Source organism: Equus asinus, chromosome 10, assembly GCF_041296235.1.
Source record: "Equus asinus isolate D_3611 breed Donkey chromosome 10, EquAss-T2T_v2, whole genome shotgun sequence".
Classification (NCBI taxonomy): Eukaryota; Metazoa; Chordata; class Mammalia; order Perissodactyla; family Equidae; genus Equus; species Equus asinus.
This window is the reverse complement of record NC_091799.1, coordinates 43772144-43795630: the sequence shown is the minus strand read 5'-3', so window position 1 is coordinate 43795630 and position 23487 is coordinate 43772144. Positions and strand designations below refer to the sequence as shown.

General features: G+C 52.2%; 1 protein-coding gene across 5 annotated transcripts in view; it reads right to left on the bottom strand.

Moving 5' to 3' along the window:
* Positions 1–1145: 1145 nt before the first annotated feature.
* ANKS6 (ankyrin repeat and sterile alpha motif domain containing 6) overlaps positions 1146–23487 on the bottom strand; it is a 52181-nt gene continuing 29839 nt past the window's right edge. For 2 of the 5 annotated variants that reach the window (XR_011506327.1, XR_011506325.1), the window contains 6 exons: positions 19188–19371; positions 14654–14721; positions 12318–12434; positions 7643–9061; positions 6864–7090; positions 1146–6178 (listed from right to left, as the gene is read on the bottom strand). Coding sequence is in view for 1 of the 5 variants with exons in the window: in XM_044779150.2 (XP_044635085.2) it covers positions 6074–6178; positions 12318–12434; positions 14654–14721; positions 19188–19371 (474 nt within the window). In the remaining 4 variants the exon portion in view is untranslated. The remainder of the gene's footprint in view (positions 6179–6863; positions 7091–7642; positions 9062–12317; positions 12435–14653; positions 14722–19187; positions 19372–23487) is intronic. The other 3 variants (XR_011506326.1, XR_011506328.1, XM_044779150.2) reach the window with 3 other exon arrangements.

The window sequence follows — 23487 nt, the reverse complement described above, 5'->3', positions numbered from 1 at the left end:
TGAACACCTATTTTCAATTCTTTTGGGTATATACCTAGGAGGGGAATTGCTGAGCTTGATGATAATAATTCTATGTTTAACTTATTGAGGAAGTACTCCTCGTTTTTGTAGGTTTTCGTAGACTCACAGGGCTGGAAACGACCTCAAAAATGACCGGGAATGGTTTTTCTTGGACTTTTGGATTTCATACATCAGTAAAACTACAACTGCCATCCCCACCGCTCCTTCCCCAAAAGGAGGGACTTGCGTCAGGATCAAGGCCAACCCTGGGAAATGAATACATTAGTGTCAGGCAAACTCACTGCCTTGAACTTGTTTTTCTCACATCGCCTCCATCACTGGGTCATTTGGGAACCAAGTGCCTGGTCCGATCCTCATCGTAAGTCTGAATCCCCCTCCCGCTGCCCTGGCACAGGCTGCCAGCCTCTGGGGGCCCACCCGCGGATGCTCCCCCTCCCAGGTAGCCGTGGATCCTGGAATGCTCTCTCCCAGAGAGCTGGCCCTACTCCTATGGCCTCCCCAGTATCTTCACTCCACCTTCTGGAGCCCCACAGACCTTGGCTTCACCCCACCTGCCTCCACTGGGACCCACGCCACTTTCCGCTTCCCCAACGCTCTATGGGGCTGAGCCGGCCAAGGGGAGATACTGATGCTGGGAGAGGGGGAGACAGGCAGCCTTCTGACTTGCAAGAATTCTTAGAGGAAACAAAGAGAACCTCCAAGCTATTTATAGTGTGTTGTAAGCACCTCCTCCCCAAAATTGTGAACAAGCTGAACAGACTAAATAACAAGGTTTTATTTGTTTTCTTGTTGGCTGGGCTTCCACCAATTGCACGTTTCTCTCTGTGCTGACACGCAACAGGACAGCAGGCGAGAAGGGGCACTCCTCGTGAGGCTGAGGCGAGACCTGCTTTCAAACCGACTGTCCCGGGTCAACTGGGGGACCCTGGCAAGATCAGTTACCATCCATGTGCCACGGTCACCGCATTGGCAGGAAGGGAACTGTAAGGCTGACTCTCAGGGTTATGATGAAGGAGACGAGGCAACTCACAGGAGCGGCCGGCACCCCCGGCGCTCGGTCTGTAACGATCACCAGAAGAAAACTGAGCAGTGTTTTATGCCAACAAGCAAAATCCAAGCGAGAAGAAAATTCACCATTATTTAATATATGTTTGGCAAACAAAAATCCTCCAAAGAATCAAGTGCCTGCTTGGAAATAACCATCAAATAATAATAAAAAGAAGAATCTGATGGTGAGGAACAGGGAAATCCGCTCTTGCAGGGCTGCAACGGTGGCACCTGGTCTCCCACCGAAGGATAGAGGGCCCCTGCAAAGGATGGGGGCACGGCGGCACTCTGCCCCAGCAGCCTGGAGGGTGGACAAGGTCTCCCTAAAGAGGACAATGGCCATGCCCGGGTCTGTGAGCCCTAGTGAGGCGGCTCCAATAGAAGCTGGAGGCCTGGGCGGACCTGACACGGACAGGTGCTGGCTCACCCCTGGGGCGGGGCCCTGGAGAGGGCACCCTGGGTGGCAGGAGGATGTGGTCTCTGCCTCAGGAGGGAGACTGAAGACAAGCGAACCGGGCTTTCTGCTCTCTCCCACCACCGGCGATGCTGTTGATTTCCCGCTGTCGTCCCCCAGCTGTGGCGAATCACTGTCTGTCTACAGGGACTGGTTTCTCAGCCAAGGGGCGGGACTTTCAGGCCGGGTCTGACCCCCTCCTAGGCTGCATGTTATGGAGGAGCAGGGGCCCCTCAGGCCAGCGGGCAGCCTGGCAAGTCCCCCAGAAATATCCAGGGAGCACTCCCCCAGGGGAGGTGACTCTGTGCATCTCCCTGAGGGAGGAGATTCACATGCCTGGCCGACCCTGCAGAAGAATTTGGTACCGACTCTATCAGGCAAAGCGCCGGGTCTCCCTCCACGCTGAACAGGGACTGGCTAATAAGACGTGGTTATCTCGCTGGGAACGACACGGACAGAGGGCGTGGACAGGGCTGCCACCTTCAGTCTGGGCTGCAGATCTTCCCAGGAAGGCTCCCAGGCCTCTACGAGGCGCTGACTTGGTGGCAGAGGTCAGCAGAGATGTCCAGCGTCTGGCCCAGGCTGGTCCCGCAGGCAGTGTCTTCGGGCAGCTTCAAGGCAAGAGCAGACTGGAGGGGTTCCTGCCTCCTGGATCAGCTCCTGTGGTTCGGCTGCAAGGCCTTTCTCTTCTCTCTGCCCACCTTGCTGGGATCCCGTCCCAGTGACAAGCACCCAGAGGCCACACGCAGCTGGAGGGTGGGGATCCCCACCCACCCTTGCTTCCTCAGGGCTCCCACGCCAACAGGGCCGTCGAAGCTGCTGCTCCCTCTGGCTGGAGGCTGTTCTGGCCTGGCTCCCCTAGCCGCAGCTACACTGGGGCAAGTGGGAGGCGGGAACAGATGGGGAGCCCAGGGGACAATGACAGAGAGAGGATTTCAAACGGGCAACTGGAGGTTCCTCACATCTCCCCAGCTCCACACCGTGTGAAAGGGGATTTCTCACCTCCACTGATCCTCAGCTCCTTGGTTAGTGCTATTCCCTTGCAACCAAAAAGGAAACTGAGGCTCAAGGAGAGGAAGAAATGGGCCCCCGTTGCCCGTTAAGAAGTGGCTGAGCCAAAGCCCAGCGCTGGGGCTGACTCCAGACTCAGTGCTCTTTCCAGGGAGCAGACTCTTTCCACACATTCAAAGGCAAGGAATAAAAATTGAAAAAGCAGGTGTCTGACCCCCGCTGGTGATATTCAGTTGACAAATGTTACATGTCCCCTGCCTTCACCCAGGCTGCCCCACCTGGGGTGCCCTTTCTCATCACCCCTGCGAGCTGTGCCAACCCCCTTTCAGACCCGGTTCAAGCTCTGGTCTCTCCTACGGGCCTGTCCAGGCCAAACCAGAGCCGACGTGGGCGACGTCCTCGGAGCCATGCCCCCAGCACGCCCTCACTACAAGCCTCCCCACAGCGCCAGTGTGTTTATCCACATGCTTGTCTCCTCTGAGATGCTGTGGGTTCCCTGAGGCTGACATGGCGCTTCTTCCTCTCGACCCATGGCCCAGGCGGGGCAGGCACAGGGCAGATGCTCAGCCACCGCTCAGAGAAACGGAAGAAGGAAAAGCAAACACTCTCCCTGTAAACAGGCCGGCCTGGCGCTGGAGCCCTGAGGCAGGAGCCTCCCCTGGCCGTGCGGGCCGGGTCCAACACCAGCACACGCCAGGCAGGCAACGCCCACGACCCTGCAGGAGACCCCAGGATGGAGAGACCTCTGAGGGACCCCCTTACCTCCATGTCCCACCATCCAGCAGGCCACCTCTGCAGAGAGCCACTGGGGAGACCCCTGCCCCAGCTGAAGCCCTTGGGCGCCCCTCACCCCACTCCCAGGGGCCATGAGGCCTCATGGCTGCCGCTGTCCCAGTCAAAGCAGGGTTCTCCTGACAGTGTCCCGGGATGCCCCGTCTGGCGAGAGTGCCGTGCAGCAGCGTTCTACGATGAGACGTGTGGGAAGGCTCCAGCCACACAGCCCCTCTGAAGTGGCCGCACACTGGCACACTAAAGGCTCTGAGATGTCCTGCTGCAGACAGTCACGTACCTGGCCTTAACCCAGTGTCTGCCAAACCCGTTAGACCACAGAGCCTCACCCCACTTTCACACACACCCCCCCTTTATTTTTCCATTTGAAAACCTACTAACATCCTGCGGAAGTGGGGTTCCAAAGAACACACCTTGGGAAACACTGGTGAAGGTCACTGGGCAAGGGACACACTGTGGAGGGGAACTGCCTCCTGGTGGCAGGCTGCAGCCACACGTGGGGTGAGAAGGGTCACCAGGAATGGGGTGATCATGGCCCAGAAAGGGAGCCAGGGCTCTCGCCAGCCAGCACATGAACTGCCCGGGAGAAAAAGCCTAGAACGATCTGAGTCCAGTGAAAAGACGAGAGGCACCGTCCTGAGCCTGCTTTCCCATCTGCAAGATGGACCAAGGAGCCCTGCTCCACTGCGGCCTCAGACCAGATCGCAGGGGGGCCTGCGTTTATGGGGAGCTGAGCCCCAGCACAGCCCCTGTGGATCGTGGGTGCTCCCTCAGACCTACCCGAGTGGATGAACACAGGGTTTATGAAAAGAACAGGACGACAGCCCACAGCAGGCACAAAACCTCAAGCACAGAACTCGGGGGCTGTGTATTTCAGGGCAAACAACTCTAGGCCGATCAATAACCCTGGAGACATGGGTACGTTAAAACAGCGAGAATGCCTGGGGCTCCGGGCTCCAGGAGCCCACGGGAGTCAGAGGAAAAGGGACGGGCTCTGGAGGCCCCAGATGCGTCCTGGGCCAGCTCCACTCCTCTCGGGCTGTGCAACTGGCACACGGCTTCACTCCTCCACGTCCGTCCCCCGACCCGCAGGGTGAGGCTAAGCTGTGCCAGCCTCCAGGGTGGGGGGCAGGACGGCTGACACTGAGGTCAAGCTGCCGCACACAGCAGGTGCCCAACGACCCTCCCGAGAGAAGCCCAGGACACGAGGAACGCTTATCAAGACGTCTATCAGTGACGGCTAAAATAAAACCTCTGCTCTCCAGTCATGAGGAGAGACCTTCTACAGGTGGGACGGCGGGGATGAAGAGAGAATAGCACCCCTTGGATGGACAGGTGGAGGGAGACCACGACGGGGCTCTGGGCAACGCGGCTGCCCCGCCTCACAGCCGGCGGCCGGGGCTGGGTGTGAACTCTGAGCTGAGTCCAGAGCGCACGCTCTTTCCACTGCACACCTGCCCCTCGAGGCTGGCTGTCCACTCAGGCTTCTCTTGCCTGCAGACGTCTCAAGGGCGGGAACCAGCTCTGGCTCGTCTCTGAACCCCAGCACACGGCGGAAATGCAGCAAATGTGGGCCGGATGAACCGCTTGCTTGAAAACATTGCAGAAAGCCTCTGGATTTTAAAAGTCAGAGCTCATCCAATATAATATGACACAGTAGAAAACTACACAGGCCGATTCCCTTCTGAGGAACACAGCATTAACGGGGCCTAGGAGAAACTCCAAATCCTCTGCTTCTTTGCCTTGAAAATGTGAGCACTGAAGTCCTTCCACAACGTAATAGATTAGGTCTTCTGCTCTCCCTTAAAGAGCAGAAAGCCCTACAGTGATATGGGGGGGGGCAGCGTGGGGTTATCAGAGCATCATCCAGCCTGAACCCCCATCTGGCAGATGACGAAACTGACGGCCAGAAAGATCACACAGTGGGCCTCATCTTTTTTCCTATATAAAAGGCTGCCTTTGCAATAAAGAAAAACGCACTTGACATACACATCCTGACACCTGCCGTATGTTGTGCACGGCAGGGGCAGTGACATGTTAGAGCAGAGTGATACACAGAGCAGTGAGGGCCTCCGGCGGCTGGAAGGGTCAGCTCTGTGTAGCGAGTCCAGAAAGGCTTCATCTGACAGGTGACTTGCACCGTGACGGACAAGGTAGCAGTTTGAAGGGAAGATGTGACAGGGAAGGCCAGTCTTCCACCGAAATATGTGCTACCCCATGGAAGTTTAGAGTGGCTGCTGGGAAGCCTACCTGAACAGAGACTACACTTCCCAGACTCCTTTGCATCCAGGTGAGGCCATGTGACTACCAGTGGCCAATGGACTGTGTGCACGCGGAGAAAATGAAATGTGAGCAGTTAAGAGCAGGCAGTTAAGGAGTGGCTGGGCCTTCTCCGCCATCCCTTTCCCCTCCTGCCAGCCAGAAGCAAAGCCTGAGGACTCCGGGACGGCAGGGCCACAAGATGAAAGGAGCTGGGTCCCCGGATCCCTGTTGAAACCACCCACCAAGCGGGAGCAGCCTGACTGGGCCTCAGGTGAGACTGTCTTGCTTGTTGGAGTTTGTCACAGCAACAAGCACCACCGACTCCAGCAGGGGAGGGAGGGCCGGGCGTCCCAGGCAGAGGGAACAACGTGACAAGGCACGGTGGTGTGACAGAGCAAGGTGTGTCTCAGGCACCTGGGAGAGCTGGCGGTGGCTGGAGCACGGGTTGTGCACGGCAGCACTGGGGTCCAGAGACCACAGGAAGGAGGATCAAGCACAGGGATTGTTTCCAGGGGCCCTGGTGTTGCTGGCGCTGCTCTCAAAGGAAGAATGGAAGTTGTGGATAGTTTCCTGCAAAATCTGTCTCTCGCGTCCCTGTGGAGGAAAGTGAAAACAGACCCAGAAAGTCTTGTTAAATCGTTTAACCATTAATGCAATTGACACAGTGTTGGTAATGCTCAACTCATACTTGAAAAACCCAAAGGTGTCTGGGGGAAAATAAATTACTTAATTGAAAGAGTACCGAGTTTAATAAAAGCACACTGAGTCAGAATCTCCCCCAGCACCCACATCGCAGCATCTCAGGGCTGGGGAGGCCCCCAAGATGCAGAGGGACGAGAACAGACACAGGGCCCAGGGAACGGGACTGACTTGTCCTGGGTTGCATGGCCTGGAGGGAGGTCCCCATCCCTGCCTTGCTCTGTTTCGTTCCAGCTCTTGGATTTCCAGGGAATTCAGTGGGAGCTGAACTTTCCGCTACAGAGCGTGAGTCTGAAGAGTTTTTACTCCCCCTTGCCCCAAAGATGGCAGGTTCCTCTTTTCAGTGATTCACTTCTCACTCCATCCCAGCAACGTCCCCCCAGCAGCCCCTACACACAAGTTTTGAGATGGGAAAAGAGGAAGAATGTGGATACTTCTTTAGGCTCAGAGAACATTTCACTGAATACCTGGCCGAGAGTCAGCAAAGTAGGTTAAGAACAGAGATTGGAGTCAAACGGCCCGGGTTCAAAACCCATCTCTCCCATTTACTAGCTGGGTGACCGTGAGCAAGATACTTCACCTCTCTGGATCTCGGTTTCCTCATCTGTGAAGTGGCGATAATAACAGTAGCTCAGATGGTTGCTGCTGACATCAGACCCCGTGTGGACAGCGGGAGGCCGGCAGGCCCTGCCCTCAGTGGGGAGCCGTGTGTATTAAACATATAGTTTAAAAACCAACAAGTAAATGTGGTCAAAACGTTAAGCAAATTAAGATGAATAATCTCTGGCAGATTGTTCTCTGCTACAACTGAAAAGAAAAAAAAGACTCCACTGAATGAGCCTAGACTTCAAGATTTTTCTTATTCCATGGACTCCCCACATCCCTGAGGGGCCCTTTCCAGACCCCCAAGCAGACACCTAACGCTTTTGAGGCCTCCTAGACACCTGACAGGGCAGGAGTCGTCTCCCTTCACATCAATCCTTCCAGGTCATTTTAAATAAGCTGGAAAAATGCCATCAGGATTCCATCAACACAAACCTAAAGGCTGCAGGGCAGAGCACACAGCATTGGCTGTGGGGTCAGAGGACCCCGCGGCCCTACGCTACCACTCGCTCTACCCAGGCACGACCCCCTGCTGCCGAGTTTCCCCATCTGTAAAATGGGGATAATGTCCCCTGCCGGGCCTGGGACGAGGCTCAGCCTGAGATAATGAACGGGGTGACACTGTGCCCACTGCAGAGGGCTGCAACACAAACAGAAGGGACGACAGCCGTGTCTTTATTAAACAGCACCTTGGTCTTAACTGCCTGAGCAATGAGGTCAGGGCGAGACAGGGCTCCAGCACCCTCTCCTCCTCACCCTCAGAGGGAGCCAGGGGTGATGAAATCCATGACGGCCCCCTCCATCCACCACGCACTGACGATCACGATGGCAACTGCCCTTCAAAGATCCCGAATTTCAAAGGACCTGCCTGATCGCTCACAAAACGAAAAAGCAAATGGCCATTAAATACAGAAAAAAAGTGTTCCGTCTATCTAGTAGTTAAAGGAATGCAAATTAAAATAAGGCATTTTTGGCCTACCAAATTAATAAAAATTAAAAACCACACTGACAGTGCTCAGTGCTGGCCAGAGTGGAGTGACACTGGAACCCACACACCCACAGCTGGTGGGGACGGCCACCGACTCTTTTTGGAAAGTAATTCAGGAAGAAGTACCATATATCCTGATTTAGCATCTTTGACTCCATAATTCCACTTTTAGACATCTATTCTGAGGATATGATTAGAAAGCCCTATACACAAAGCTACCCACAACAGCACTATCTATAGAAAGTATAGATAGCTACAAATCCAATAAGAAGGGATTAAAAAAAATAATTTTGGTACATCCATGCAAATTTATTAAAAAGTTCTTAATGACATGGGTAACTGCATATATTTAATGTTAAACAAAGACAGCAGGATGTAAAATTATAGATGCAAATTTATGTCAGCCACATAAAACAACCTTTGGCACAAAACACGGCAGAGTGATCTTCCCAAATGTGAACAGCGTTGGCCTCTGGCGGTTGGGTCGTGATTTCTTTAAAAATCCTTTTCACCTTTTTGGTACTGCGCCAATTTAGTAAAACAAATATGCACTGCTTTGATAATCACAAAAAGTGGGAATGAAAGAAGCAATGGCTTTGGACCAACTGCAGGTGAAACTCAGATCATCATTTCTGGTTAAGCTTCTCCAGTACATAACCTGTTTGAAACTAGCCAACGGACAAGCAGACCTGAGTACGGATCACAGCTCGAATACTGGGGTTGCAGGGCTGGCAGGCTGCAGGTCCACAGTGCTTTGCTGATTTTTTTCTGGCTGAGCCAGGTGTTCGGTTAATATTCATCTAAAAAGGAAATTTTAGGCTAAAATGTTCAAACTTTCTTCGATTGTGTAAGAAATACATTTTACATCACAACCCTGTTACATGTAAACACATAACGACTGAAACAAATTTTACCTTCCTACCTGCAAGGAATGTTCATATTTTCTACTCTACTCTTTTTTTTGTTAAATGCTGCTCATGACCCACTGAATTGATTCCAGAACCCTCCAGCTAGACCACAGCTAGAAAGACACTGGGGGGAGGAGCGCCAGCCCCGCTCTCACGCATCCTGGTCCGGGTTCTCAAACACGCACGGAGCATTGGAGCAGTGCCGGCCGTGGGTCCTCTCCTGGCCCAGGCCGGGTTGAGAAAGAAGCAGGAGGAACGCCATAAGAGGAAGCTGGGGCCCTGCAGCAATCAAGAAAGAGGCAGAAGGCTCTGAAGTCGGGTCAGGCAGGTCCAGTTCAGAACAGCTGAGGCCCCGGGTATCCCAAGGCCATCGTAAGGGCTCGTGGATGCCACGCTCAGTCTGAGGACTCCTATGTTTTTTTTTGAGGGGGATTAGCCCTGAGCTAACTACTGCCAGTCCTCCTCTTTTTGCTGAGGAAGACTGGCCCTGAGCTACCATCCGTGCCCATCTTCTTCTACTTTATATGTGGGACGCCTACCACAGCATAGCTTGCCAAGCGGTGCCATGTCCGCATACAGGATCCGAACTGGCGAACCCCAGGCTGCCGAAGCGGAACGTTTGCACTTAACCGCTGTGCCACTGGGCCAGCCCCCTGAGGACGACCCTGCTCTTCCCAAGAACCAGCATGCAGTTGCAATGGTGACATCGGGGAGTTAAGACAAACTTGCTTTTGTAACAGTAAACTTCTCCCAGTCACCTCTTGGCTCTAAGACGCTCTGACACCCAGTCCTCGCTTGTCTGGCACTGTGCAGAGTAACAGGGCCTCTCTCCAGCGATGAGCTCAGGGGGTTCCTTCCCCCTGCACCTACTTCCACGTGGAATCGGCTGACTTTGCAGAGTGGATACTGCCCATGGGAAGGACACGGCCGGGATCAAGCGGTCCCCTCGCTCTGGCATGTCAGAAGCCCCTGGGTCTTCTGGCTGGGAGCTGGTCAGCTGGGGCCCCCGAGGAAGGCCACAGTTATGGACTGAACGTTTGTGTCTCCCCAAAGCTCGTATGTTGAAACCCTACCCCACAACATGACGGTGCGGGGAGGTGAACAGCCTCAGGTGAGGTCATGAGGGCAGGGCTCCCACGACGGGGTCAGTGCCCCTATAAGAGGAGAGAGGAGAGAGCTCGCCTCTCTGTGCTCTGCCGCGTGAGGGTGCAGCGAGAAGCTGGCCGTCCGCCACTCGGAAGAGGACCCGCACCAGAACCGAGCACGCCGGCACCTGCCCTCGGACGCCCAGCCTCCAGACTGTGAGGAATGAACGTCCGCTGTTTCCAGGCCACCCAGTCTTCGGTGCTTCGTATGCGGCCTGAACCAGGACCCCCACCAACAGCCGTCGCTCCAGCTGACCTCAGTGGGGCCCTGTCTAGCAGAGGATGCAAAGTGTTCCAGAAACAGGGAGGAGGGGGTCAACGAATTTGAGAGAAAACTAAAGGAAGTTCCAGTCTGCACAGACTTTAACAAAAATGTCCTCCTTCAGAGTGGGCTCGAGATGTCACATCGTCCACTCTGATGACGACAGTTAAGTCTCCTAAGATTTGCAAGCCAGCCCCACTCTAAGTCAGGAGCTCTCACAACACACACACCTCTCCTTCATGTCTGCTTATGGGCTACGCTGAGGCAGGACAGCAGAGTGGTCAGGACACAGACTGTGGGTTCCACCCTGGGCTCCACACTTACTGGCTGTCTGATCTTAGGCAAATTCCTCAATGTCTCTGTGCCTGTTTCTCACCTACAAACTGGAGCTGACTCAGCGGCCTCTGTGACGGTTTGATGAATGACTAGATGTGACATGCTCAGGGCAGTGCTGGCACAGGGGGATTCTCAGTGCTCCCACCCACACAGCGCCTGGGGCCCAGCACAGAGGCAAGTGCTGTTTCTCATGAATAAATCAGTGCTCCACACTCTGGTGCTTGCCGCAGGTGATCCCACCCCACCCCTGAGCCCCCTTGGGCTTCAGTTTCCTGGGTGAGCCCTTCCTCCCAAGCCGAGACCTCCAGCAGCCTCCATGCCGGCCGCACCCACCTCCCTGCCTCACGGCAAAGGGTGGAGCAGAAACGGGCTGGCCTGGGGTCAGGGGTCGCTGCCCAGTTCTGGGCTCAGCTTCTCTCTCTCCACAGGGAGGCAGCCCAGGGCCCTGGAAGGGGCGCCATGATTAGGAACAGGCCATCGACAGAGGGCAAGGAACAAACAACAAATGTAAAGACTTGAGGGAGATGCCCAGCCCTGCCAACACCTGAAGGATGCTAACTAAGCCACTGAAGGGCCAGCTCGCAGCCTCCAGACAGGGAAATAACGATGCCAGCAACAAACCACCACCCTGTCCCGGCAGGCTGGGAGGGGCCGGGTGCAGCCAGGGGCCCCCAACTCTGCTCCCGCTCCAGCTGCACAGGGCAGCACGGGGACCAGGCCCCGGATTAACAGGAAATGTACATGAAGGGGTCTGTGAAGGATAAAGCGCCACATGAATACTTGTCTGCCTCTGGCGCAACAGGTCTGTGCGGCATTTCTGTGCCTACTCGGCCGCGTATGGAAAGAACCATCAACCCGGCCACACTCTCTGACGGGACCCCGTATGGTGGGACACAGCAACTACAGAGAAGGAGGCCGAGCTGTCCGTGTCGGCACCATTTACAACAGCAAAACCCCAGAGCCAGCGCCGTGGTCCACGAAGCGGGGGCTGTCAGGCAAGGCATGGAAAGCAACAGGCAGGCAGGGGGTCTACGCTGCTGTGGAACGAGGCACAGAAAAGCCCGCCCACATTAGGGAGGAAAGCAGAAGGCAAAGGAGGGTGAGCAGCCCAGTGGCAACTACCAACCACTGTCTGCAGAGGGAGGGGCGACCGGCTCCTCGTGTTTGGTCTGCTTGTTTGCTTCTGCAAACGTGTGCCTTTGTGGGAGTGGGGGGCACTGCTAACCTTTAGCCTTAAAGCTGATGAAACAGAAATTTAACACTCGACAGAAATGCAGATGCCAACAACAACAGTGACTGACGGACGTGTGTGTGCCAGGCGCTCTGCGAAGCATTTTAGTCTGCAACAACCCCATCACCCACACTCTGCAGACGAGGAAAGAGAGGCTCAGAGAGGTATGTGACTTGCTCGGGGTTACGCAGCAAGTAAGTGGAGGAGCTGGGATTCAAACCCAGGTCAGCCTGACGCCAGGGCTCGTCTTAACCAAAGGCCCTGCTTCCACCGTGCTCCAGAGGGCAATACCCAGCCCTGTGGGTTAAAGTTACTGGAAGGAATATTTTAGCCGAATCTAAGGAGAAACAGCCTTATACAAAGAGAGGTCTGGAAAATGAACAAGCCACAGTGGGAGGTAGTGAGCGCCTGGTTATGAGAAGTGTGCAAGTGGGGCCAGACTCTGCCAGATATGCTGGAGGTGAACTTGCAGCATGAAGGTCCTTGGGAACACTGAGGGCCTAAGATCCTATTGAAGCTCTCAGTCGTTTGAAACAGGGGGAAAAAAAAGGAGAACAATACCTTGCCCGCATTCAGTTCAGAAATGGCTGCCAGAATCTGCTGCCTGGATCCATCTGTCTTAATACCCAGCTCCTTCAGGTCGCCATCGGTGAGCGTCAGGAACGCCTCCATGTCCACCTGGGAAGAGAGGGGACTTGCCACCATCTGCTCGACGCCACACCTCTCTCTTCCCAACCACAATAAAAACATCATGCTTATGAGCTATTAGCGCTTATTAGTAAGGAATTAATTATGATTTACTACTTTCAATCCCTGACTTTAGGCTGAAAGTTTAGTCGAAAATATCATTAAGAACTAACTCTCCGCAGCCCTAGCCCTGGGATTTTCAGGACACGTGCATTTCAGAAGGACCCTGACAGTGAAACAAGGGACAGTCTCCAAGACAGGGATCCGGGAGGCTGGGGTCCTGCTGTTACAAAGTCAATGCCAATGCGGCTGCACTTTCAACATCAGCTCCTGCCCAGAACATGTGGGTATACAGCGGTACTCACCATGCTTCCCCCCAGAGGACAAGAGAGATGCAGACTGTGGGAAGATAGAGTGAGAAAATAAACAAGCAGAAGCAGCAAGGAAAGAAGGGCCACAGAGAACCGAGGCAGAAAGGGGCTGAGAACAAGGGTGTCACAAAGCCCCGCAATCCTGGAACTCTTCGGGGAAAATCCTAATGTTTCTGCATTCCTGCCTGTGCAGGATGAAACTTCCCCCATCTTTCCTTCTCTCTTGTAATAGTCACTTTACTTTCCTGGATTAAAAAAACATCTTGAGCCAGGTTTGAGTGAGCGGGGAAGGAAGGCTCTGCTCCCTAACCCAACGCCAGGCTCCCTCTGTGGGGCAGGCATCTCTGACAACAAGCTGCTGGCATCCCTCTGGGATGCTGAGGGCTGAACGAACTGGGGATGTGCTTCTTGATGGAAACCACCGGCCCCGCCGGACACTCCCCTGTCCCCAGTATCCCAGACCCTCAGCGCAGACCCACACCCGGCTCCCTAGAGGGCACAGAACACATAACAAAGCAGGCAGCCATCAGCAAACAGGAAAGATTTTTCGATGACGAGAAAACTCACTGCTGAAGTTTAAAAGGCTGAGGAGGCAGGCAGGGCTGACCGGGCAGGGCAGAAAAGCGAACCGAGGGGAAGCCACTGCACCCCCGTCTGGCTCCTGAACCCACAGCCCACTCCTCAATGGCATCTCAAGCTTTTTGGGGACAACAAGTGCTTCTCGTGATTGCTGCTGTAATTACGACAGCCGTCCTGGACCAGACTGGGTACCAGAACGTCCTACACGAGCGATCACACCTGGTGCTCGGGGACCACAGAGGAGTTTTATCTGGCCCAAACGGTAAATGTTTTAACAGCTTATTGAGATATGTCACCTACCACAAAATTCACCCATTTAAAGTGTGAAATTCAATGATTTTTAGTACTTTCAGAGTTGTGCAACTGTCACCACACTCGATTTTAGAATATTTTCATTGCCCTAAAAAGCAAACTCACACCCATTGGCGATCAATCCCATTCTCTCCTCCTCGCCTGCCTGGCAGCCACTCGTCTCCTCCTGTCTCTGGGTCTGCCTCTCCTGGACACTGCACGTCAAGGCATCATACCACATGTGGCCTTTGTGACCGGCTTCTTTCACCTGGCATAATGTTCTCGAGGTCCATCCCTGTCGTAGTGCGGATCGGTGCTTCACCCCTTTTCATGGCCACATTATATCCCGTCGTACAGAGAGAACATGTTTCATTTACCCATCATCAGCTGATGGACATGTGTGTTGCTTCTACTATGAATAACGCTGCTATGAACATCTGCCTACAGCTTTTGTCTGGACACGTTCTTGTTTCTCTGGGTTGACACCCAGGAGCGGGACTGCTGGGTCCCATGGTGACTCTATGTTTAAAATTTTGAGAAACTGCCTAACTGCAGAACACTAATTTTTTAAACGTGGTTGTGAGTGCTCTTAAGAAAACAGGAACTCTCTCAGACGAACACACTCTATATCCAGACACAACGCAGACTCATTAGGGTTTGCTTTTGACCCGATCTAAACCTAAAAAGGCTGCCAGTCAACGTCCTTCAACTAAAGCGAGCGCAGGACAGACAACAAACCTCACTAGAGAGAGCAGTGCTCAAGCTCACACAGTGCGCGGCCACAAACAAGCCAGCAAGGCCCCAGGATTTCACTGGTGCAAACCGACCCAGATGTGCCGAACACGGGTTCTCTTTGCTCAGCCGCCTCAGTGAGAAAGAGCCATCCAGGCTTCAGAGGGAAAACCGACATATTTAGGCAATTTTTTTTACAGTAAGATTTAAGTTGACAGCCAGAAAGAACATCCTTACCTCTTGCTCCTCAAAAATGGGCTGGTATTTCTCAAGTGATAATTTCTTAAGGATTCCAGTCAGTTCATCTTCAGGAGGGAAAGATGGGAAGAAACACATATTAGAGTTTGGTAAAACGTATCAAGAGTGGTCTTCAGACATTCATCAAGTAGTGGTAATCTTATTTCCAATGAAATTCTACGAAGAACCCCAACACGGCAGCAGCTCGACGCTGTGCTCCCGAGATGAAGCTGGAGGTGGACCCCGCGCCCCCTGTGGGGCAGGCCCTCAGCACCTCCCAAAACCCCAGATCAGGCTGTGAAGACAGACACGGGAGGTTCATGCCAGGCTGACTCCGCAGCAGCTGCGACCCCCCACTTCTCAGGGTTCTGGATGCTGGGACCCAAGCTCCGCCTTCTGCGCAAGAAGAGTTCTTAATTACGATTCCTGAGTGCTGACAGCCGCTCCCACAGTCAAGGCTAATGAGGACGCTAGAACTGACGAGAACAGGCAGGCGGCTTCAGCCCAGAGCTGGGGTTTGGCTCAGGCGTGCAGAGGCTGTAGGCTTCCCGAAGGAAGGACGCGTCCGAGTGGAAGAGCAGAGCCAGAGGAGCACAGGGCAGGGAAAACAGAAGATTTGGGGCTTCACGGTAACAGAGCAGGGAGGATAAAGAAAAGAGACAAGAGCAGCATCTGGGGGCTTGAAGAGATACTCATTCACACATTCAACAGGGATCTGCCAGACTAGGCACAGGGCACTCAAGAGGGACCAAAACAGACAACAGCAGGCTGACAGGCCCAAGGCAGTGAGGAAGAACAGAGTGGGGGCAGATGACAGGAAATGCGAAAATGCTGTTTTACAGAAAGCAGTCAAGGAAGGCCTCTCCTATAAGGTGACATTCGAAGAGCAAATGAAGGAGTGAGCTGTGCAGATATCAAGGCAAAGAGCACCAGGTGGCATCCATACCGAGGAAACAGCAAGTGCAAAGGTCCTGGGGCAGTGAGTACAGTTCACAGAAGAGTCAACTGAAACTTAGGAGGCCTGAGTATTTTCTTTTGCTGAGGAAGATTAACCCTGAGCTAACATCTGTGCCAATCTTCCTCCACTTTATATGTGGGATGCCGCCACAGCATGGCTGAAGAGTGGTGTAGGTCCATGCCTGGGATCCGAACCTATGAACCCAGTCCACTGAAGCGGAGCACACCACTCAGTTCCTTTTTCTTATTCATTCATTCAACAGTGGCTACCAATGTGCCTACTGCATGCTGGGAATGCAAGACGGAAAGCTCTGGCCGTGAAGGAGCTCAGCAGATGGGAAGATATAAAGAAGGCGACCGCTGATGCACAGTGCTCACCATCAGGCACCCTGCACATGATGATCCCTTTGCTCTTCACAACCCCATGAGACAGGCCCCATCACTGTCCCCATTTACAGATGAGGAAGCGAGGCACAGAAAGGCTGGGCACCATATCTCGGGTGAGGTCACACCGCCAGTCCACGCGGAGCAGGGATTCAAACCCAGCAGCCGAGCCGCCAGGCCTGCGCTGTGTACCCTGTTCTGCCACTTCCCCCACTGGTGATTAGCGCTGCAGGGAAGGGCGTCAACAGGGGCTCTGGGGACACAGAGGGCAGTTGACCAGCCCAAGGGACTGGAGGAGCCTCCAGAGAAGAGCTGCTGCTGAGCTGGGACGTCTGAGATGCACCCTGCGCCAGCGCAAACGTAATCCGTGGTAGCTTCAGGACACCAGACCTCTGCTCCCGCTGTTCCCACCACGGGTCTCTGCACTGCGGTGTGCTGGTAAATGTCTAACAACCGGCTCTCGGGGGGAAGTGCAGGCATGTGTATGGGTACATAGCTTCCTGCAGATTTTACTGACATAAAGGATGTGTGGCACACAATCTACAGGTAATAACAAATTATATACTACTTTTTATTATAAATTCCACATGCCAATACTTTCATTGCATTTCAGGCATCTTGCCCCATGCTTTCACTGATCTCTGCCCTACTCTTGTTCCCACAGTCAGTGAGCAGAGTTCCACCACGACTGCTGGCTGATCGTTCCGTTTATGTGAACACGTAGGATGAGATGAAACAACGAAGACGCACGCTGGCACTTCACGGGAGCCACTGCAGAGCGAGATCATGGTTTTCAAACCCCGAAAGAACACCCTCTCAATTTTTTGTGCTATTCACAATATAGAAGAGATGATACTTTTAAGTTCCATCTGCATAATTAACATCGTCTCCATCACTTTATAGATTACGTCTAGACAATCTATAAGACAAGAGATCAAGCCCTGACTGGTGGTGATTGCTGATTTCCACGTAAGTATCCTCATCAGGGCTGACTTCAAGCTACCAATGTGACCTTCCTGAAGGTGGAGCTGGGGAGAGATGCGCAGTAGTAACGTCATTGTATAGTATCCCACGGTATCGATCAGAGTGTAAACAACCTCAAGAGCACAGATACTAGTAAAATGCACGCAAAAATGAGTCAATAATACATTTTGTTTTAAATACCATAAACTTTTATACTTAATATAATTATGATAAGTTCACGTAATTTGAAGTGTTTTTTTTTCTTTTTTCATACATATTTTTTGTCATTGTTGTATTCTGGCTTTTAATAGCTGTGTTTAATCACCAGCTCCTACGTTTCCTGTGAATTTAACAATTGCCCCTGGCCCACCACAGCCCCATCTCTGCTCAGCCCTTGTGGCCCAGCCTGAACGCCTGCTCCTCCACGGAGGCTGCCACAGCACTCCGCGCATTGCTGCGAACACGGGTCTGATCCCATCTTGCATCACAATCATTTAACATTACAATGTTGGATGTGTCTGACCCCCCGGCCTGAGTGAGGCACCCTAACGCCCAGCACAGGTCGTGGCTCCCAGCACCTGCCCGAGAAGCCTTCATGGGCAGACGTGAGGCTGAGAAGGTGACTGTCACAGGCCTCATCACTTCCAGTGGAGAAGTCCAGAGAGGGACGGGGGCAGGATGATGGGCAGGGCATGGGGTCCCTGACTGGGGCCACACGTCTCCCACAATAGCATCATAAAGAACAGCCACTGGGGTGGATCGTAGGCCCTGTCCTGTGAAAATCTAGTCCCACGGGACAGAGGCTCGTGGCCCCAGGCCCCAGGCCCCCAGAGGGGAAAACTAGGCTTTCCAAGCCAGAGAAATTAACCTAAAATCACTGTTGGGTCCTCCTGTTATCCCAACTGGGGCCCTGAAAATCTTTTTCGGTAACGAGTGAGAGGGAAGCAGAGTGGGCGTAGCCCGTGCGTGCAGATATCCACTCTCTCAACTCTTCTTTGGGAAAAGGTGGGGTACAAAGCCCTGACTGAGCCTCCAGGGTCTGGATTCCTGAAAGCCCCGAGCCGGGAGAATCGTGAGTGGGGAGCTGAGGACCCACAGGGAGGCTGGGAGGACCGGGCTGCCGGCGACCCTCTAAAGCTTCATAAAGGATTGCACTACACATCCCAGAATAAATAAAGAGGACGCCAATGGTAGCCCAACCCGGAGTTTCCGGGGCACCTGGGCAGAGCCTGCTCGGCGCCTTCCTCTCGGCAGCTGCGGCGAGATGCCCGCGAGATGCCTGCACACGCGTCCGTGAGGCCCGCACACCCAAGGAGATGTCCTTCCCTCTCTGATCCACACTCCTTAACCCGCACCTGCCTGGGCCCAGCTCGCCCCACAGCTCCGCTCCCCGCTGCGCCCCTGCCCCAGTGCCACCAGAGGGCAGTTTTAAAGGACGGTATTCTTCTCTGCATCTCCCTTTATCTTTTGAATCTTAAGGTCTTTGTCTGGGGCCTCACTGCAAGGCCTCCACTCCTGCCTGCCATCCACTCCATCATCCTCTCCTCCTCATGCCCAGGGGAAGGACTTTCAACTCATGCACGCAGGTTCCAGTGCTCTCCTGGCTGCAGTGGGCATCCACTGCTTTTGCTTGCCCAGCATCCAGCCCCTCCTCCTTCTGGAAACAGGACTTTAATCTTCCTTTCAGGGGCCTCTTCTCTCCTGCTCTCAGTCCACACAGCGTCAGCAGGGCAGACTGCGACCCCAGCTCCAAAGGCAGACACACAACCTGGGGCCTGGCTAATAAGCACATCCTACCCCCGTGGACACAGAAACAGCCAAGGATGGGCAAATGATTCAAGTCGTTATAAATACGGCCAAGGTGGGCCAATGACCTTTACCCCTGGGATTTTGCTGGACCTACTAAAAAGTATCACTCTTTCTGCTGCAGTGGCTCAGTTAGCATGAAGAAGAAGTAAGCCTGAAGCTGCTGGGAGACGTCCTTGTTACCACTTGGAGAGAGCCTACCTGAGGTATAAAAAGCACCTGGATCCAGACATGCCTGAAGCACACATAGATACTTCCATTATATGCGCCAACTAATTACCAGTTTCTTAATTTTTGTTTTTGCTTAAACCAGTTTGAGAGGAGATTCTATCACTTGCATCAGAAAGAATTCCGATTTCTACAAGGTTCAGGGTCCCCATCGTGAAGAGGAGGGGCTGGGGTCTCAGGAGTGCGGGGGACTCACCCTCGTCTGTGATGGTGCCGCTGCTGGAGCCCCCGCTGCTCTTGGACTGCCGGTGGGACGAGGAGGAGGACACCGAGGACTCGGCCGCGTGCCCTTTGGGTGACGGGGAGGGCGTGAGGGTGGGCGAGGTGCTTTTGGAGGTAGTCGAAGTTCCAGACGGAGGCCTTTTGCTCGTCTCCAGTTTCTGCACGAAAGAGTAAGACAAATTCATAAGCCATCACCTGGAGGGTGGAAATGATTAAAAGGGACACCCCCAACAAGGAACACGGGTGATATCCGCTCAACAGAATCTAGCCGGGACTGCGGAATCTACTTAGACAAACACACGGAGCAGAAAGAGCGTTACCAGAACAGTTACAGGCACACCCTCCCCTGGAGCAGAGGGCCGGCGTGGGATGGAGAACGCGGCCCCTGAAGCCAGGAACCCCGAGGACCAGCCCTGCACCCACTGCCCGGGGTCCGTGGCGAGGCCCCCACGTCTCAGTGAGCCCGGCTCTGAACTGGCAGTGGGGCTCATGCACATACCGAGCCCCTTTCTGCTCTTATGTCCCTTCATCGAAACCAGTCACTTCAGCCTTTCACCAAAGGACACGTTATTTTTCCCACTTTGTGTGTGTGTGTGTCACTCAGCTTTAAAAAAAAAAAGTTTATTTGGAAATAATTTTAGACTTACAAAAGAGTCACAAAGATAGAGCAGAGCGCTCCTGCATCTCCCTCAGCCAGCTTCCCTGATGTTAACATCTTACGAAACCAGAGTGCGACTATCGAAGCGAAGAAATTAAACCTGGGACAACACTATTAGCCAAACTACAGACTCCACTCAGGGGCCATGGCGGTCCCACTAATGCCCTCTTCTGATCCGGGACCGGCCCAGGAGCCCATGTCACACTGACTTGTCACATCCCCTCGGTCTCCTCTGGTCTCTGACAGTTCCTCAGTCTTGCCTTGTCTTTCATGACCTTGACACTTCTGCAGAGTCCTGCAGCCTGTATTTGCAGCCTGTCCCTCAGTTTGGGTTTCTCTAATGTCTTCTCATCATTAGATTTCTGGATGGATTTTGGGCTGAGGACCACAGAGGCGATGTGCCATTCCCAGTGCATCTTGCGGGAGGCTCAGAGCATCACATCTTACCATCACTTCGTTCAGGTGCTGTCTGTCAGGTCTCTCCATGGTGAAGTTACTGTTTTTCCCCTTATAATTAATAAATATTTGAAAGAGATATTTTGAGCTAACTATCTTGTTTTTCCTTAAAGTCCTGCCCACTGACGGAGGATTCTTTGGTGGATCTCGTCTGGAGCAGTTACCACTGTGACGTTCTAATGGGGAGTTGCTATTTCCCTAATTCCCCCCACATTTATTCTCCGGAATTCTTCTGTAAGGAAGAGGGCTTCCTTCCCTCCCTTTGTTCAGCGCTTTACTCACCTCAGTGGGGGCTCGTGGATGTTTATCTTATTCTTTGGGCTATAATCCAATGCTGCTGTTATTTATTTTACAGCTGCTCAAAGGGTCGCAGCTTTGGCCATTGAGACTGGTTCCTGTGTCCTTTGACATGCCCGTCTTTTTTCTCTCTTTCTTTTTAAAAGCATTTCCTGATTTTCTGACACCACAGAATGTGTCAGGCTCACCTTGTGATTTCACTGACCGAGCATGGGAATAAACCACTTCCCCAAGGCCCTGGTCCCTTTACTTGGAGAATGGTACTTAGAAACCAAAATCTGGGGACTAGATTGCTCATTGCTACTGGGATGTCACTGCTTCCTGACCCTCTAGTGGACAGAGCAAGGAAAGAGAAGACGTATCCTGACCCATGTGGACACACACGGCCACAGTTACTTTTCTATCTATCAATCCGTATGTGTACATTTACAAATTCACAGATTTATACTGACACCTCCGACTTCAATCAACATCCAGAGGATTGTTCTAGCAGTTCCCTTTTGATTCAATCTCTGACAGTAAAAAACTAAGTTCATCACAATTACTTATTTGTTAAACCCTAGAATATACGTAAAGTGTATATACACACAAAAAGTATATATATCTGTAAGGTGGTTTCAGAATTTAACACACATCGCTGCAAGAAAAAGACTTCTCAATCAGAGGACAGTGCTTGTGTCTGGTTCCTTCAGCCTTCAGACTTCCCATATCCACGTGACATCCAGCTCCCCGACCACCTACGGCATGGTTACGTCATCCATTCGTAAGAGAGTTAGATCTGGGGTCATGTCTGCATCATCTTTGGTTCCTGCTTGGTTCTGTTTTTGAATTTGCATACAGTAGAAATAACTCTGTTGTGCACCATTCTGTGGGTTTCGACAAATGCATAGTTGTGTACTCACTGACAGAGTACCACACAAAACAGCTCCATCATCGCCCAAATTCTCTTATGCTGTCCCTGTCTAGTCAATCCCTGCCCCCATCCCAACCCATGGAAATAACTGATCTATTTTCCATCCCTGCAGTTTTGTCTTTTCCAGAACGTCATAAAAAATGGAATCACATAATATGTAGACTTTTGGGTCTGGCTCAGCAGAATGCCTTTAAGGTCCATTCAAGTTACTGCATGAATCAACAGTGTGCTCCTTTCCACTGCTGAGTAGTATCCCACTGCGTGGACGTACCACAGTTACTTTATCCACGTGTTAATGAGATCTTTCTGGTTTTGGGTGATTATGGGAAAAAAAACTGCTATAGACATTCACAAACAGATTTTTGTATGAATAGAAGTTTTTAAAAATTCACTTGAGTAAACACCCAGGAGTGAGAGAGCCAGCTCATATGGTACGCATGTGTTTAATTTTACAAGAAACTGCCAAACTTTTCTGAGGCGGCTGTACCATTTTGCACTCCCACCAGCACTGAACGAGACTTCCAGTAGCTCCACATTCTCACCAGCACTTGTACCCTTTAAAAAAATTTTTAAGTTTTAGCCAGTCTAATTGGTGTATAGAGCTATCTCACCATGGTTTTAACGTGCGTTTCCCTAATAATTAACAATGTTACACGTCTTTTCCTATGTTGATTTGCCATTTGTGTATCTTTGATGAAGTCTATTCAGATATTTTGCCCATTTTTAAATTTGTTGGTTGTTTTCTTATTGTTGAGTTTTAAGAGTTCTTTATTCAGTAGTTTAAACATGATGTGGCTAGATGTGCTCTTTTTGCTATTTATCCTATTTAGTGCCTTCTGAACTTCCTGGATTTGTGGTTTAGTATCTATCATTAGCTTGGGGAAATTCTCAGTCATTATTTTTAAATATTCCTTCTGCCTGCCATTCTGTCTGTCTCTCTCTGTCCCTTCAGGGATCCTGATCACCTGTACGCGAGAGCATCTGCGATCAGCCCACGACTTTTGGGCGCTCTGTGTCTTGTGTTCCTGTTTTCGTTTTAACTCCCTCCCCCCGTTGTGTTCAGTCAGGGTAATTTCTTGGGCCCTATCTTCAAGTTCACCAATTCTTTCCTTGGCTGTGTCAAGTCTCCTGAGGAGCCCATGGAAGGCATTCCTCCTCTAGGTTCCTGCGTTTTCCTTTCCAGCGTTTCCATTCGACTCTTCCTTACACCTTCCATCTCTCTGCTGAAGCAGTCAGTCATGCGACCTTGCATGTTGTTCCAATTTTCCAGTAAAGCCTTTAACACAGTAACTGTAGTTCTTTTAAATTCCCCGTCAGATCATTCCAACACCTGTGTCATATCTAAGTGGGATTCTGATAACTGCTTTGTTTCTTGTTTCTTGGGAGTGTAGTTTTTCTTTCTTTTTTGTATGTACTTTTTACTAAAAATTGATTATCTTGAGTATAATAAGGGAGACTAAGGTAAATAGTTTTTATGCCTGAAAATAGGTACACCTTTCCTTCTGCTGAGCCTTTAATGCTCCTTCTAGCTAACTATTTCCCAGAGTGGAAATAGAAGGCCCCCTCTCAGGTTTTGAAAGATTTTGTCAATAAGCTGCCTATATTATTAATATTCTTCCCTCTGCTTTTTCTACAAAGACATTCCCAGATAGAGCTTCCGATTGAGCAGGAGATAATTAGTATAATCCTACAAGACAGATCTATCTCAGCCAAAAGCAAAGAAACACGGTGTGTGGCTGCATTATTGGGGAGGGGGCAGGCAAATATCTGAAGGACTCCCTGCGCCCCCAGTGTGGCCACCTGCACTGACAGCGTCACCCCCACCCCACCCTGGGCCACAGCTCTTGCCCTGTAACTCTCTGTTCTCCTGCAGTGGCCACGCTGACCTGCTTCAACAACTTCACTGGTTTTCAACTCACGCCTTTGGCCACTGCCATGAGAACATGCCCA